Source organism: Adiantum capillus-veneris, chromosome 10, assembly GCF_014529385.1.
Source record: "Adiantum capillus-veneris isolate H3 chromosome 10, ASM1452938v2, whole genome shotgun sequence".
In the NCBI taxonomy this organism is placed as follows: Eukaryota; Viridiplantae; Streptophyta; class Polypodiopsida; order Polypodiales; family Pteridaceae; genus Adiantum; species Adiantum capillus-veneris.
Window position 1 is genome coordinate 161,805,192 of NC_140940.1, and position 12,267 is coordinate 161,817,458.

At 43.3% G+C, this 12,267-nt stretch overlaps 1 protein-coding gene across 2 annotated transcripts; it reads left to right on the forward strand.

The window, feature by feature from the left end:
• The first annotated feature begins 1,367 nt into the window (after window positions 1–1,367).
• Window positions 1,368–7,082, forward strand: GUN5 (magnesium-chelatase subunit chlH, chloroplast, putative / Mg-protoporphyrin IX chelatase, putative (CHLH)). 2 transcript variants are annotated; one of them, XM_086522332.1, is made up of 8 exons: window positions 1,368–1,517; window positions 1,595–1,826; window positions 2,174–2,235; window positions 2,311–2,382; window positions 2,456–3,719; window positions 3,853–3,935; window positions 4,015–5,817; window positions 5,977–7,082. In XM_086522332.1, exons 1-8 carry the CDS (start codon window positions 1,383–1,385, stop codon window positions 6,832–6,834), a joined length of 4,509 nt encoding a protein of 1,502 aa, XP_086378458.1. In that variant the 5' UTR covers window positions 1,368–1,382; the 3' UTR covers window positions 6,835–7,082. The 2 variants fall into 2 exon arrangements, with proteins under 2 accessions (XP_086378458.1, XP_086378456.1); XM_086522330.1 differs by lacking the exon at window positions 1,368–1,517 and having other exon boundaries at window positions 1,553–1,826.
• Window positions 7,083–12,267: the final 5,185 nt, after the last annotated feature.

The window sequence follows — 12,267 nt, forward strand, 5'->3', positions numbered from 1 at the left end:
TGCACGACGCCCGGTCAGACTACTGACCATGGAGGGGATTGGTGAGATCCGCTAGTAGCCCCCCCCCCCCCCCCCCCCCCTTCATATCCTACACAATTCCATCTAGCTTCTTAGCTTGCATCTAGCAATTTAGGATTTATTTTTGGTACTTTTTGGTACTCAGACATTGTATCAGATTCATCGCGTTGTAATTTTTTGGTCTCATAGGTCATTTTGACCTTTTGAAGAAGTTAATATAACATTTCATCTCTCTCTCTCTCTCTCTCTCTCTCCCCCCGACCCCCCCCACCCCCCCCCTTCTCTCTCGTCCACTGCCCCCCTTCACACATCCCTTAAGAGTAGTTTTATGGTCATGGGAGCAATCCAAAAGACCTCAAAGGATCTATGTAACGAGTCTTGAACTCCAAACTTGTTGTTCAAGACGGAACTGGGATAGCCATTCTACCATGCTTAGGGTGATAAAAAGTTTTCTAGTTTCTTTTTGTTTTCCTCTCTCTCTCTCTCTCACACACACACACACACACACACACACACGAACTCCCATGAGAGGAGCGATCTAATGTCGTGGGGACAATCCCAATAATGTTATAGAGACAATCTAATTAGACCTCAAAGATGCATCCAATTAGTCGAATGATGTGTCTCCTAATGTTGCTCAATGTGTAATGTTATTGGCAAACTATGCCTATAGCAATGTTTATCTATCTATATATATATATATATATATATATATATATATATATATAGAGAGAGAGAGAGAGAGAGAGAGAGAGAGAGAAGGTGTTTGATAGAATTAAGAGATACTAATCACGTGAAAACATTTTTTTGGTATGACTTGGGAATGCAAATTTTGCAAATTACCAAATTTAGGGCTCATTCAAACTACACACGCTCTGTATGGCGTTTTTCCACTTGAGGGTTTCCACCTTGCTTCACTCGGCTCTCCTGACGTTCACACATGCTGCAAAAAGCGCTTTTGATTTGAGGCTGTATCGGACAACTGATTGGTTGCTGAGCGATTATGCACACCATGGGTAGCTCAAGGACATCGAAACAAGAACCTCCCTCCTTGGCCCTGAGTCAACATGGCACAACATTCTCCTTGTGTAGTGTGAATGGCAATCCCTCACTTGGTTGGTCCACAGAAGCTCAACATGAGGAGAGTGAACCAAACCTTAGCCTATGGGTGTTTTGTAAGTAAAAAAACTCAAGTTTAGAAAAGATTGATGCTAAAGGGGGGAGATATTTCTACTTCTTAGGCTTGTACCCGAAAGGAACTGGTGGTTCAAGTTTACCATCTATGATCTGGGCCCTTGTGTGGTCCAGACACAATGCGGGTCTATTGCAAGCCATGAGTTTGAGAGAGAATAAAATTGCAGAAAATGCAAAGCGATATTGTGGAGATGGGGCCTGGCCATCCAAAACGGATGCTATGGTACAGGGGCCAGCCAATGAAGGGCGTCCGCGTGGAGAAAGCGCAGACACGGGACGGGCCTGTGGAGTTGGGGGATGGTCCTGTCGTCTTCTCCCTCTCTTAGTTGCTTAGTGGAGCTCTTCACCACTCAGTGATTTTTCTGCAAGGCGCGTGTGGAAGGCTCGCACAAGAGCCAGTGCTCCAGGAAAGCTAAACCCACCTCTTGCTTTCGCGAACCCATCTCGCCTACCTCGTTGCCTCCTCTCCAGCTTGCGGCCCCACATGGCCTCCCTCCAAGCCGTTGTCGCCTCTTCGTCCTCCCTCTGCTACTCAGTCTCCCAGCACAAGTTTCGCATATCCAACTCTGCTTGCAGTAGCAGTAGCAGCAATGGGGGGCCTTCTTCGTCGGCAGGTATGTATAGTATTTGTGAGGAGCAGTACGCTGTCATCAACGCCTGCTTGCGCATGCATTTTGTCCAGGCCACTCACGTTGTATACGTGAGCTGGTTGATTGACTCTTCTGAATTTTAGTGGAGAATGCATAAAGGAAAGTGCGGTTGCAATGTTGACTGCCATGGCACTTCCCTCAAATATCACACGCACGCATGAGTCCTTTTCTCTGTGGGAGAGTGCACACGGATGACTTGTGTTCATACGTTTCCTTCACCCTGCATGATGCATGTACTGCGTGCTTGGGAGAAATCAGCTCATGAATAGCTGACTACTGTTTCTCTAACAAGTTGAATGGCCATGACACAGGAGTGGCTAGGGTGCATGAGGGTTTGCGTCAAGTGAATCCAGTTGATAGTATGAGCAGTCTGGTAAGTATCGAATTGAGCATTGTTACCTGGTGATTATGCATCGGCTTCTCTGTTAACCTGAATTTGTGGCTGCAGAGCCAGGTGGAGAACCATGTGTTGAAAGCAGCCTGCTGTCTGCTTAGCCAGGCAGGTCGAGGCAAGCGACAGGTTTGCTACTGTGGCCGCACTGTAACAGCTTAATGCAAGTGCTTCCTATAATTCTTTTTAACTGAATTTCCAGGTCACCTCAGCTATCATGGGCAATGGTTTGTTTACTCAAACTAACCCTGACATTCGTAGGGTGATGCCAGGTGGCAAGAGTGCAGGGGTCACTGTGGTCAAAGTGGTTTATGTTGTGCTTGAAGCCCAATATCAGTCATCCCTCTCTGCTGCAGTCAAGAACATCAACCGTTCAAACAGGCTTGTCAATTTTGAGCTTGTTGGCTATCTTCTAGAAGAGTTAAGAGATAACTCCAACTATGAGATGTTCAAAGCTGACATGGCAGATGCCAACATCTTCATTGGTTCTCTCATATTTGTAGAAGAATTGGCTCAGAAGGTGAAGGCAGTTGTGGAGGTTGAGAAGGACAGGCTAGATGCTATTCTCGTGTTCCCCTCTATGCCAGAGGTTATGAGGCTGAATAAGCTTGGCACCTTCGACATGTCGCAGCTGGGACAATCTAAGAAGAGTTCTATCTTCAAGGTTTTGAAGAAGAAGGGTCCTAACTTTGAAGAGAACATGTTGAAGGTTGTACGTACACTTCCCAAGCTCTTGAAGCTTCTGCCTCTTGACAGAGCCCAAGATGCAAGGAGGTATGTTATGAGTCTCCAATTCTGGCTGGGAGGCTCCTCCAGTAATCTGGAGAATTTTTTGAAAATGATTGCAGGGGCCTACGTGCCTGCGCTTCAGAAGGCTAATATTGTATTTGATGACCCTGTAAACTTTTTGGATGTGGGAATATGGCATCCAATGGCCCCTCGCATGTTTGATGATGTCGGGGACTACATGAACTGGTATGGAACAAGGAAAGATGCAAATGCATGTCTTAAAAGTCCTGATGCGCCTGTCATTGGGCTAATTTGTCAAAGGAGTCACATCGTGACAGGTGATGATAGCCATTACGTTGCCGTGGTCATGGAGATGGAGGCAAGGGGGGCCAAAGTTGTCCCTATCTTCTCAGGTGGTTTAGATTACTCATCCCCTGTGCAAAGATTTTTCTGTGATCCTGGAACCAAGAAGCCACTAGTGCAGTCTGTGGTGTCACTAACTGGTTTTGCCTTGGTTGGTGGCCCTGCCAGCCAAGATCATCCTCGCGCTATTGAGGCATTGCGTAATCTTGGAGTGCCTTACCTTGTTGCCTTGCCTCTTGTGTTCCAGTCAACAGATGATTGGCTGGAAAGCACCTTGGGTTTGCATCCCATCCAGGTTGCTCTCCAAGTCGCTCTCCCTGAGCTTGACGGCGGTCTGGAGCCTATCATATTCTCAGGCCGAGATAGCAGAACAGGTTTGTAGTCTTTCTGTAGAATATTGTCAATTTCAGTTGTGCTCGAAGTTGCATAAACATGTTCTTCGCGGCCTAGGCTAGCTTATAAGTGCTACAAAAGAGTTCCTCCTCACTGTGGTGTTTTCAAGTGCAGGAAAGTCCCATGCTTTGCACAGGAGAGTTGAGCAGCTTTGTACGAGGGCCATCAAGTGGGCCGAGCTCAAAAGGAAAACTAAGGTAACCTAATTAGTAGAATCTCATATTGCAATCTCTACATGAGCAATTCATGTATTCTTATTGGCAGTACTTTATGCAGACTGAGAAGAAGTTTGCCATCACAGTCTTCAGTTTCCCTCCTGATAAGGGCAATGTAGGCACAGCTGCCTATCTGGATGTGTTTGCTTCTATTTTCAGCGTGCTTCGAGAGCTGAAGAATGATGGCTACAATGTGGAAGGCCTTCCGGACACAGCAGAAGGCTTAATTGAAGATATCATACATGACAAAGAGGCCAAGTTCAATAGTCCTGATCTGAACATTGCGTACAGAATGCCAGTACGTGAGTATGAAAGGCTCACTCCCTATGCCAAAGCTCTCGAAGAGAACTGGGGCAAGGCTCCAGGAAATCTGAACTCTGATGGCCAGAACCTCCTCATTTACGGAAAGCAGTATGGAAATGTCTTTATTGGTGTCCAACCCACTTTTGGCTATGAGGGTGATCCAATGAGACTGCTCTTTGCCAAGTCAGCGAGCCCTCACCATGGTTTTGCTGCTTATTACACTTTCCTAGACAAGATCTTTGGTGCTGACGCTCTGCTCCACTTCGGAACCCATGGTTCGCTGGAGTTCATGCCTGGCAAGCAAGTGGGCTTGAGTGATGTCTGCTACCCTGACAGCTTGATTGGAAACATTCCCAACATCTACTATTATGCAGCCAACAATCCCTCTGAGGCCACCATAGCCAAGAGGCGGAGCTATGCGAATACCATCAGTTACTTGACCCCCCCTGCTGAAAATGCGGGCCTTTACAAGGGTTTGAAGCAATTGAGTGAGCTGATTGCCTCTTATCAGTCTCTGAAAGACTCTGGCAGGGGTGAGCAGATTGTGAGCAGTATAGTTAGCACAGCAAAGCAGTGCAATCTGGACAGGGATGTGGACTTGCCTGAGGAAGGTGTCGAACTCAGTGCAGATGAGAGAGATGGCATCGTTGGTAAAGTATACAGTAAGATTATGGAGATAGAGTCTAGGCTTTTACCCTGTGGTCTCCACATAATTGGTGAGCCCCCCACTGCCATGGAGGCAGTAGCTACGCTGGTTAATATAGCTGCTTTAGACAGGCCAGATGATGGCATATACAGTTTGCCAACTGTATTAGCCGAATCTGTTGGCAGGGATATTGAGGAAATCTACAGGAATAACAACAAGGGGTTGTTAGAGGATGTTGAACTTTCTCGGGAGATCACTGATGTCTGCCGGGCTGCTATTACAGCATTTGTGGAGGAGACAACCAACAAGAAGGGGCAGGTTGTCAATGTGTTTGAGAACTTGGGTTCTCTTTTTGCAGTGCCTAAGAAAGCACCCTGGGTTGCAGTGGTTCAAAGAACCAAGTTTAGCAATGCGAGCCGGGAGAAGATGCGGATTCTCTTTGAGTTCCTTGGGGACTGTTTGAAGCAAGTCGTTGCCAACAATGAAGTGGGCAGCTTGAAGGATGCCCTAGAAGGCAAATATGTTGAGCCAGGCCCAGGAGGTGACCCAATCAGGAACCCGAAGGTCTTACCTACAGGAAAGAACATCCATGCCCTTGACCCACAATCGATTCCAACTGTTGCTGCGATGCTGTGTGCAAAGACGGTTGTGGACAGGCTGTTGGAGAGGCAGAGGGCTGAGAATGGAGGTGCCTATCCAGAGACGATAGCTCTTGTTCTGTGGGGTACAGACAATATTAAGACCTATGGAGAATCACTTGCCCAGGTCCTTTGGCTTTTAGGAGTCGAGCCTAGGCCGGATGCCCTTGGCCGTGTCAACAAGGTTGAGCCTGTTTCTTTGGAGCAACTTGGCAGGCCTCGGGTGGATGTTGTTGTCAACTGCTCTGGAGTATTCAGAGACCTCTTCATTAACCAGGTATGCAGTGTGTCTTCACAGCAAACATAGTACTTGTGCCTTTTTTCTTTTCCCATGGGTCTGAACCAAGCATATTTTGATCAATCGAACATCACTACCTACTCAAAACGCGGTGACAGATAGTTGCTCCTTTTTCTTATGGTTGTGTTGGGCTTGCAGATGAATTTGTTGGACAGGGCTGTGAAAATGGTAGCCGAACTGGATGAACCAGTGGAGATGAACTTTGTCAGAAAGCATGCTCTTGAGCAATCAGAGAAGCTAGGAATTGCTGTCCGAGATGCCGCCACCAGAATTTTCTCCAATGCATCCGGCTCCTACTCTGCCAACATAAGTTTGGCAGTTGAGAACTCTTCATGGGAGAGTGAACAACAGTTGCAGGAGATGTACCTGAAGCGCAAGTCGTTTGCCTTTGACTCTGATGCGCCTGGAACTGGTATGAAAGAGAAGAGAGAGGTGTTTGAGTTAGCACTGGCTACGGCCGATGCAACATTCCAGAATCTAGATTCGTCAGAGATCTCATTGACTGATGTAAGTCATTATTTCGATTCGGATCCCACCAAGCTTGTTCAGGGACTAAGGAAGGATAAGAAGAAAGTTAGTTCATACATAGCAGACACTACAACAGCAAATGCCCAAGTGAGGAGTCTTTCTGAGACAGTGAGGCTGGATGCTAGAACAAAGATGCTTAATCCCAAGTGGTATGAGGGCATGCTGAAGAGTGGCTATGAGGGTGTGAGAGAGATAGAGAAGAGGCTAACCAACACCATGGGATGGAGTGCCACTTCTGGTCAGGTTGATAATTGGGTATATGAAGAGGCCAACTCTACTTTCATTGCTGATGAGGTGATGCAGAAGCGGCTGCTCGACACTAATCCCAATTCATTCAGAAAGCTTGTGCAGACATTCCTCGAGGCGAGTGGCAGAGGGTACTGGGAAACTTCTGAGGAGAATCTTGACAAGCTGAGGCAGTTGTATGCCGAAGTTGAAGACAAGATAGAGGGTATCGATCGGATGTGAAAGCATTCGAGCTCTACTAAGTGATGCTGTTCATTCTTTCTGTAGAAAGGGACGAATTTGTAGAAAGTATTGAGTCTAAGGAGGCATGCTAGGTTGATTCTTCATTTCTCTGCATGTACCTACTTCTAACAGCTCAAAGGCGGACATTATATTGAGCTTCATTCAAGCTTGGCTATAACAACCTCATCAACAAGTTGACATTGTACTTTTTGTTTCTATATTTTGCTCAAATATTTCATCTTGCTCTATGTATCTCTTTTTTTGTCCCTCTTTTTTTATACCAATGCAACAGTAGAGAGCTACTAATAAAGGACTGAGCTCAGAAAGCTGCCCCTGTATTTTGTGTCAAGTCCAAGTACTTTCTCATTTGCCTTGCAAAAGAAAGTTTTTTACACAACGGTATTTGCCGCTTTGTCTTGAGTCTCCAGTCTCCCTCCCTCTCCTCCTCCTTCCAATGTATGTCAGGAATGATCCGAGGCTGTACACATTTGGCAAGGAAGATAGATGGTAGAGAGAGAGAGAGGAAGAGAAATTGTGATCTTCTGTGAGTCCGCTCTTTAACTTTCTGTGCTTGTAATTTGTGCCATCTCTCTCCGACTCAGAGAGGACATTGCAGAGATGTGATCTATTTTTCCACATTTCTATACCGTATTTCTCGTATATTGGCAGAAGTGTTATAAACTTTTATCTTAAACTCTCAGCGCCCGCCCGCGCGCTCACACAGCATGAGCAATCATAGCTCTCTGCCTGATATTACCTAAAGAAACTGGAATGGCTTGCGCAAATTACACAAGAAGTTTTGGACAAATTCTCACAATAAATCCCACGTTGTGACTTACCTCAACATCATGAGCTTCCATGAGGGAGCCATTGCACACCTAGCTAGGTACGATTGGGGGGAGCGGACCGCTGGCCCGGTGGGGCAGCCGGTGGTCCCCTGCCCCCAATCGTACCCAGCTAGATATGCGGTGCCTCTTGAGCAGATGCTCATGATGTTATTCATTGTATGAAAAAGACTTCGTTTTCCTACATGAGAAAATTTCTAAATCTTCTTGTGAAAGGGCATTTGATATCCTGTACAACATCGCTATCAGTAATTGCTCTCATGCTTTCAATAACCCATTTTCATTCTCGCATTTTACCATACACCCCATGATTTTCTTTACTGAATGAATATCAAGCAATACATATATAAAATCATAGTTATGGTTATTCTAGGGATAGGGGTCCATGCCAAACTCTGGTCAAGGCCAAAACCTTTCTATGTCATGGGTTGACATTCTCTCTGGATTTTTCTATAGCATGTCAAGGGAATGCTAATTTGCTCTCCCTACACCTGATTTTCTCTCCCTTTATATTTCCTTTGCCCTGAACTTGGTGATGTTTTCCTCTACTACCAAATTCTTCCTCTAAACCTTTTAAACAACATGTGACACTTAAAATGCATTGACCACTCAAAAATGAGTTACCAATGGGGGATTTTGTTCACGGTGTGTCTCCATCTGTTTCCTCTCGGGTTCTCTCCTTCTCTACTATTGCTCATCAGTTTTGGGATTATCTCTAACATCTGCCACCAAGCTTATAAAGGTAGAGAAAGCATGGGTGAGTTAAAATTTTACATAGGGTGACTATATCATTGAAGTGTTCTCACAGATCAGCGGTATTGGAGGAGTGTGGTTTCCAAGTGAGCAATTCAAATTACAAGTTTCTTGGGGAGCTTTCTTTTACCATTCAAAAATTTCTAGGAATCCATTACTCTCCAGGTCCCTTTTACCTCTAATGAACAATTCATCTCTCCCTTGATTGCAAACATCTAAATAAGAGAATGAACAAGCAAAATAATGCTTTCGATGATTTCAACATGGAGCTATCAACAACGCCTTCATCAGTGCACAATGGTGATGATTCTACCTTGCTTGTGGTTGATGTTGGAAACATCTTGCTTGTACATGTCTTGGATCATGTGCTACATGTGCCTAAATTTTCAACTAACCTCTTCTCCATTTTTGAAACAATTTCTAAAGATCTTACATCTATTTTGAGGACGAAGAAATAGTGATTGATAGAAGAATTTTCTCTATTGTGGCATGTGGTTATTGAGAAGGTGGCTTGTATCATGTACAATCTTTCTCTTCTAGTTCGTTGTAGCTATAAGAATTGTATTTTCCTTCTTCAAATACAAACACATATCATAGATGATGATTCTTTGGCACTCTCGCTTTGGTCACGTCTCCATTATTGTAGAGCATCATGTTTCCAGGGTAATAGTTACCGGCTTGCCCAAGGTTCGCTAGCCTCATCATACTTGCACTTCCTAGACGAAAGGCAAGAAACACAAGGCTCATTTTCAAAGGAAGCCACTTTTCATGTTGCTTGCATTGTGGAGTTGGTTCATGATGGATTACCTGGTGGCTCAAAGTATTATTTTCTACTTGTCGATGAAGCAGAAAGACATGGGTAGTTCTTGTATAAGTGAACCCTACCACCTCATTCTCAATATCCAATTGTATGAACACCTTCTTGACTTATTGCTTTTGGCTCTCTCTCTAAATTTTTTCTCCTCTATCTGTTTCCCTAAACTCCCGTTCCTAGAGGTGACATGTCCTTTCCTTTAGAGAGTGAATCCCCGGGGCCATAGTTGGGTAAGTAGCTCATGTGTGTATACATAGCTAAAGCATTGGGAAACCTTTTCATATCTAGGCAACCCCACCATAGTAGCTCCAAGAATGCAAATAGACATGCAAGCTGCTAAAGCTAAGAGTTTTATCTACTATGCTTTACTACGAAGAGATTTTCCGCATTGCTAAAACTCTTTTAGAAAATGCCAACAAAGCATGAGTAGCTTAATTGTATGAGAGAATGGTGGTTCATGCTGCATGTGTATTGTCATCTGTTGATGAAGAAAATCATTATCAAGAATTGGTACTCCACAAAAATAAATTCAGTACATGCATAGCACAAGGAAACTCTAAAGAGAAGAAAAAGAAGATCAATACAAATGTGAAATGACACACGTCTTTATATATAGATGTGCAAAGTCTTTTGAAAAAATGTTACTTACTTCAACTAGCTTCTTATTTAGTGGTGCAAGCTCACTTTATTCCAATGCAAAGAATCTCAGTGCATAGGATGCTTGAATATTCCACCTTAGCAATTTAAAGGACATGAATTCATTAAGGCTTATGTTTAGAATCTATCAACATATGGGGCTACACATCTCACAATCCCCTACCATTTTCACTTTTTATAGAAATTGATACGATAATTGATATGATAATTAAATACCGAAAGAGTGTTTGATACAAATACTAAATTTGAAAAATATTATTCTTTTGGTCAACATCCACCAATGCCATTAAACGTGTACACTCTTTTAGCAAAGTCTTCAACTTGGCAAACATCAGCAAAAAAGGTTTGTTATAGCAAATGGAAACTGGCCCCTCCATTTTCACTTTAGGCAAAAGCAGGGGAGGTGGTCACCAAACATTTTGCAATCGGCACAATATTGATACAAGCCAAGATGGAGAAGTGGTATAGGCCAGTTTACTATGCAAGTCACCATTTGGGCCCAACCAAGAGGAACTATTCACGGGCAAAAAGAGAAGCTCTAGGGATGATTTACACACGCAATAAATTTTGGCACTATTTGCTCATCAAAGACAAGGCTATATGTTGGTTATGTTTCTCAAGAATGCTCTTACTACCTGAGTATGAATTACCACTCTTCTTTACATAAAGAGCATGTAATTCCATCTATGGTGTAAGATGGTCATTGTTTTTATTGAGGGGTATATCTAATGATTTGTTGCGGCTCGTCCCATTTGGGGATTGATATCAAGCGAGCTTTTTGAGCGAGTTACTAAGAAATCTTTTTTACTCTTTTTGGTAGGCCACAAAAGTTTTCAGAAAATACTTGCTCTAGAGGCAATTGGAGCGAGCTTTCAGGAGAGGGCAATCACCCAGTCTTGTCTCTTAAGTTCATCTCTCCATCTCTCTTTCATCATGCATCCCTCTCTCTATTTATCTCTCTTTGTTCTTTCTTGTGTTGTCTCTCTCAACCATCTCTCTATCTCGACCTTTGTCACTTAAGACTAGCTATCCATCTCCCTTTCATCAAGTCCTCTCCTATCTATCTCTTGCCAATCACACTCACTGAAGAAGACCCCATCAACACAATTGTAAGTGTTTCTCTCAACCACACTATCTCTCTATCTCAAACTCTGTTACATAAGATTGGCTATCCACCCCCCTTCCCACATATTTACTGAAAGTCACACTCACTGAAGAAGATCCCAACAACTGTACACAAAAAGCCTTTCTTTCAACCGCAATGTCTATCTCAACCTCTGCCACTTAAAACTGGCTATCTATCCTCCTTTCTTCATATCTTCCTCCTTCTCTTCATGACTTCCTCTCCTATCTATCTTGCAAGGTTTCTCTCTCTCTCTCTCTCTCTCTCTCTCTCTCTCTCTCTCTCTCTCTCTCTCTCTCTCTCTATATATATATATATATATATATATATATATATATATATATATATATATATATATATATATATATATATATATATATATATTTACTGAAAGTCACACTCATTGAAGAATACCCCAACTATTGTACAAAAACATAAGCTTGAATTGAATGTTGACTGATCAGATCATGACATTGAATCAAAGAAAAATCAATTGAATGTTGACATATCATAACAACGAATCAAAGCAAAATGTTTCAATCATCCAAAGCAATATTACAGGGTACAACCACATAACATAAAGTGAATGTTTGTGGGATCCAAGACTTAAAGGTTGCACATAACACTTGACTACAATGTACGATGACAAATGAACACTCGGAGAAAATCCTCATGGGTGAGCTTGCTTTGATGGATAAACATGTTATGATTCACATCCAGTCCAAAGAAGTGAAGGAAGATAACGTAAATGTGCTTGCAAGCCATGTACTGTTTGCTCTAGGCTATGCGATCTGTGAAGTCTCCACATATAAAAATCAGATTGTTTGTGATGTGAACTTCATAAGCTTTGCCTCGGACCTACAAGGTAGATGTTCCCACCACAATTTTTTCATGAAAATTAGGCTTAACAACATTGTGTCTCACTATTCTGAGCCTCGATTGCAACTACCAAGTCAATTTGCTTCTACGCTGCAACCGACACTCCTGGTCAATAACACACTTGTATTACTGAGTCTGTAATTACACACTTCTTGATTGTGTATCCTATAGCCTCCAAATTCATTAATTTAGTGGTGGTCAAGTTTGTTTCTTTCTCCAGAGACCATGTTGTAGTAGGCACTCTAGCGGGACACTGTGTCATTGTGTTGCAAATGTGCTAAGTGTGATCCACACTATCATTGCAAAACCACATAAATGGAGCCTTTGAGCCTCTTTCGTAGAGATACTATCTACTCTGTTGT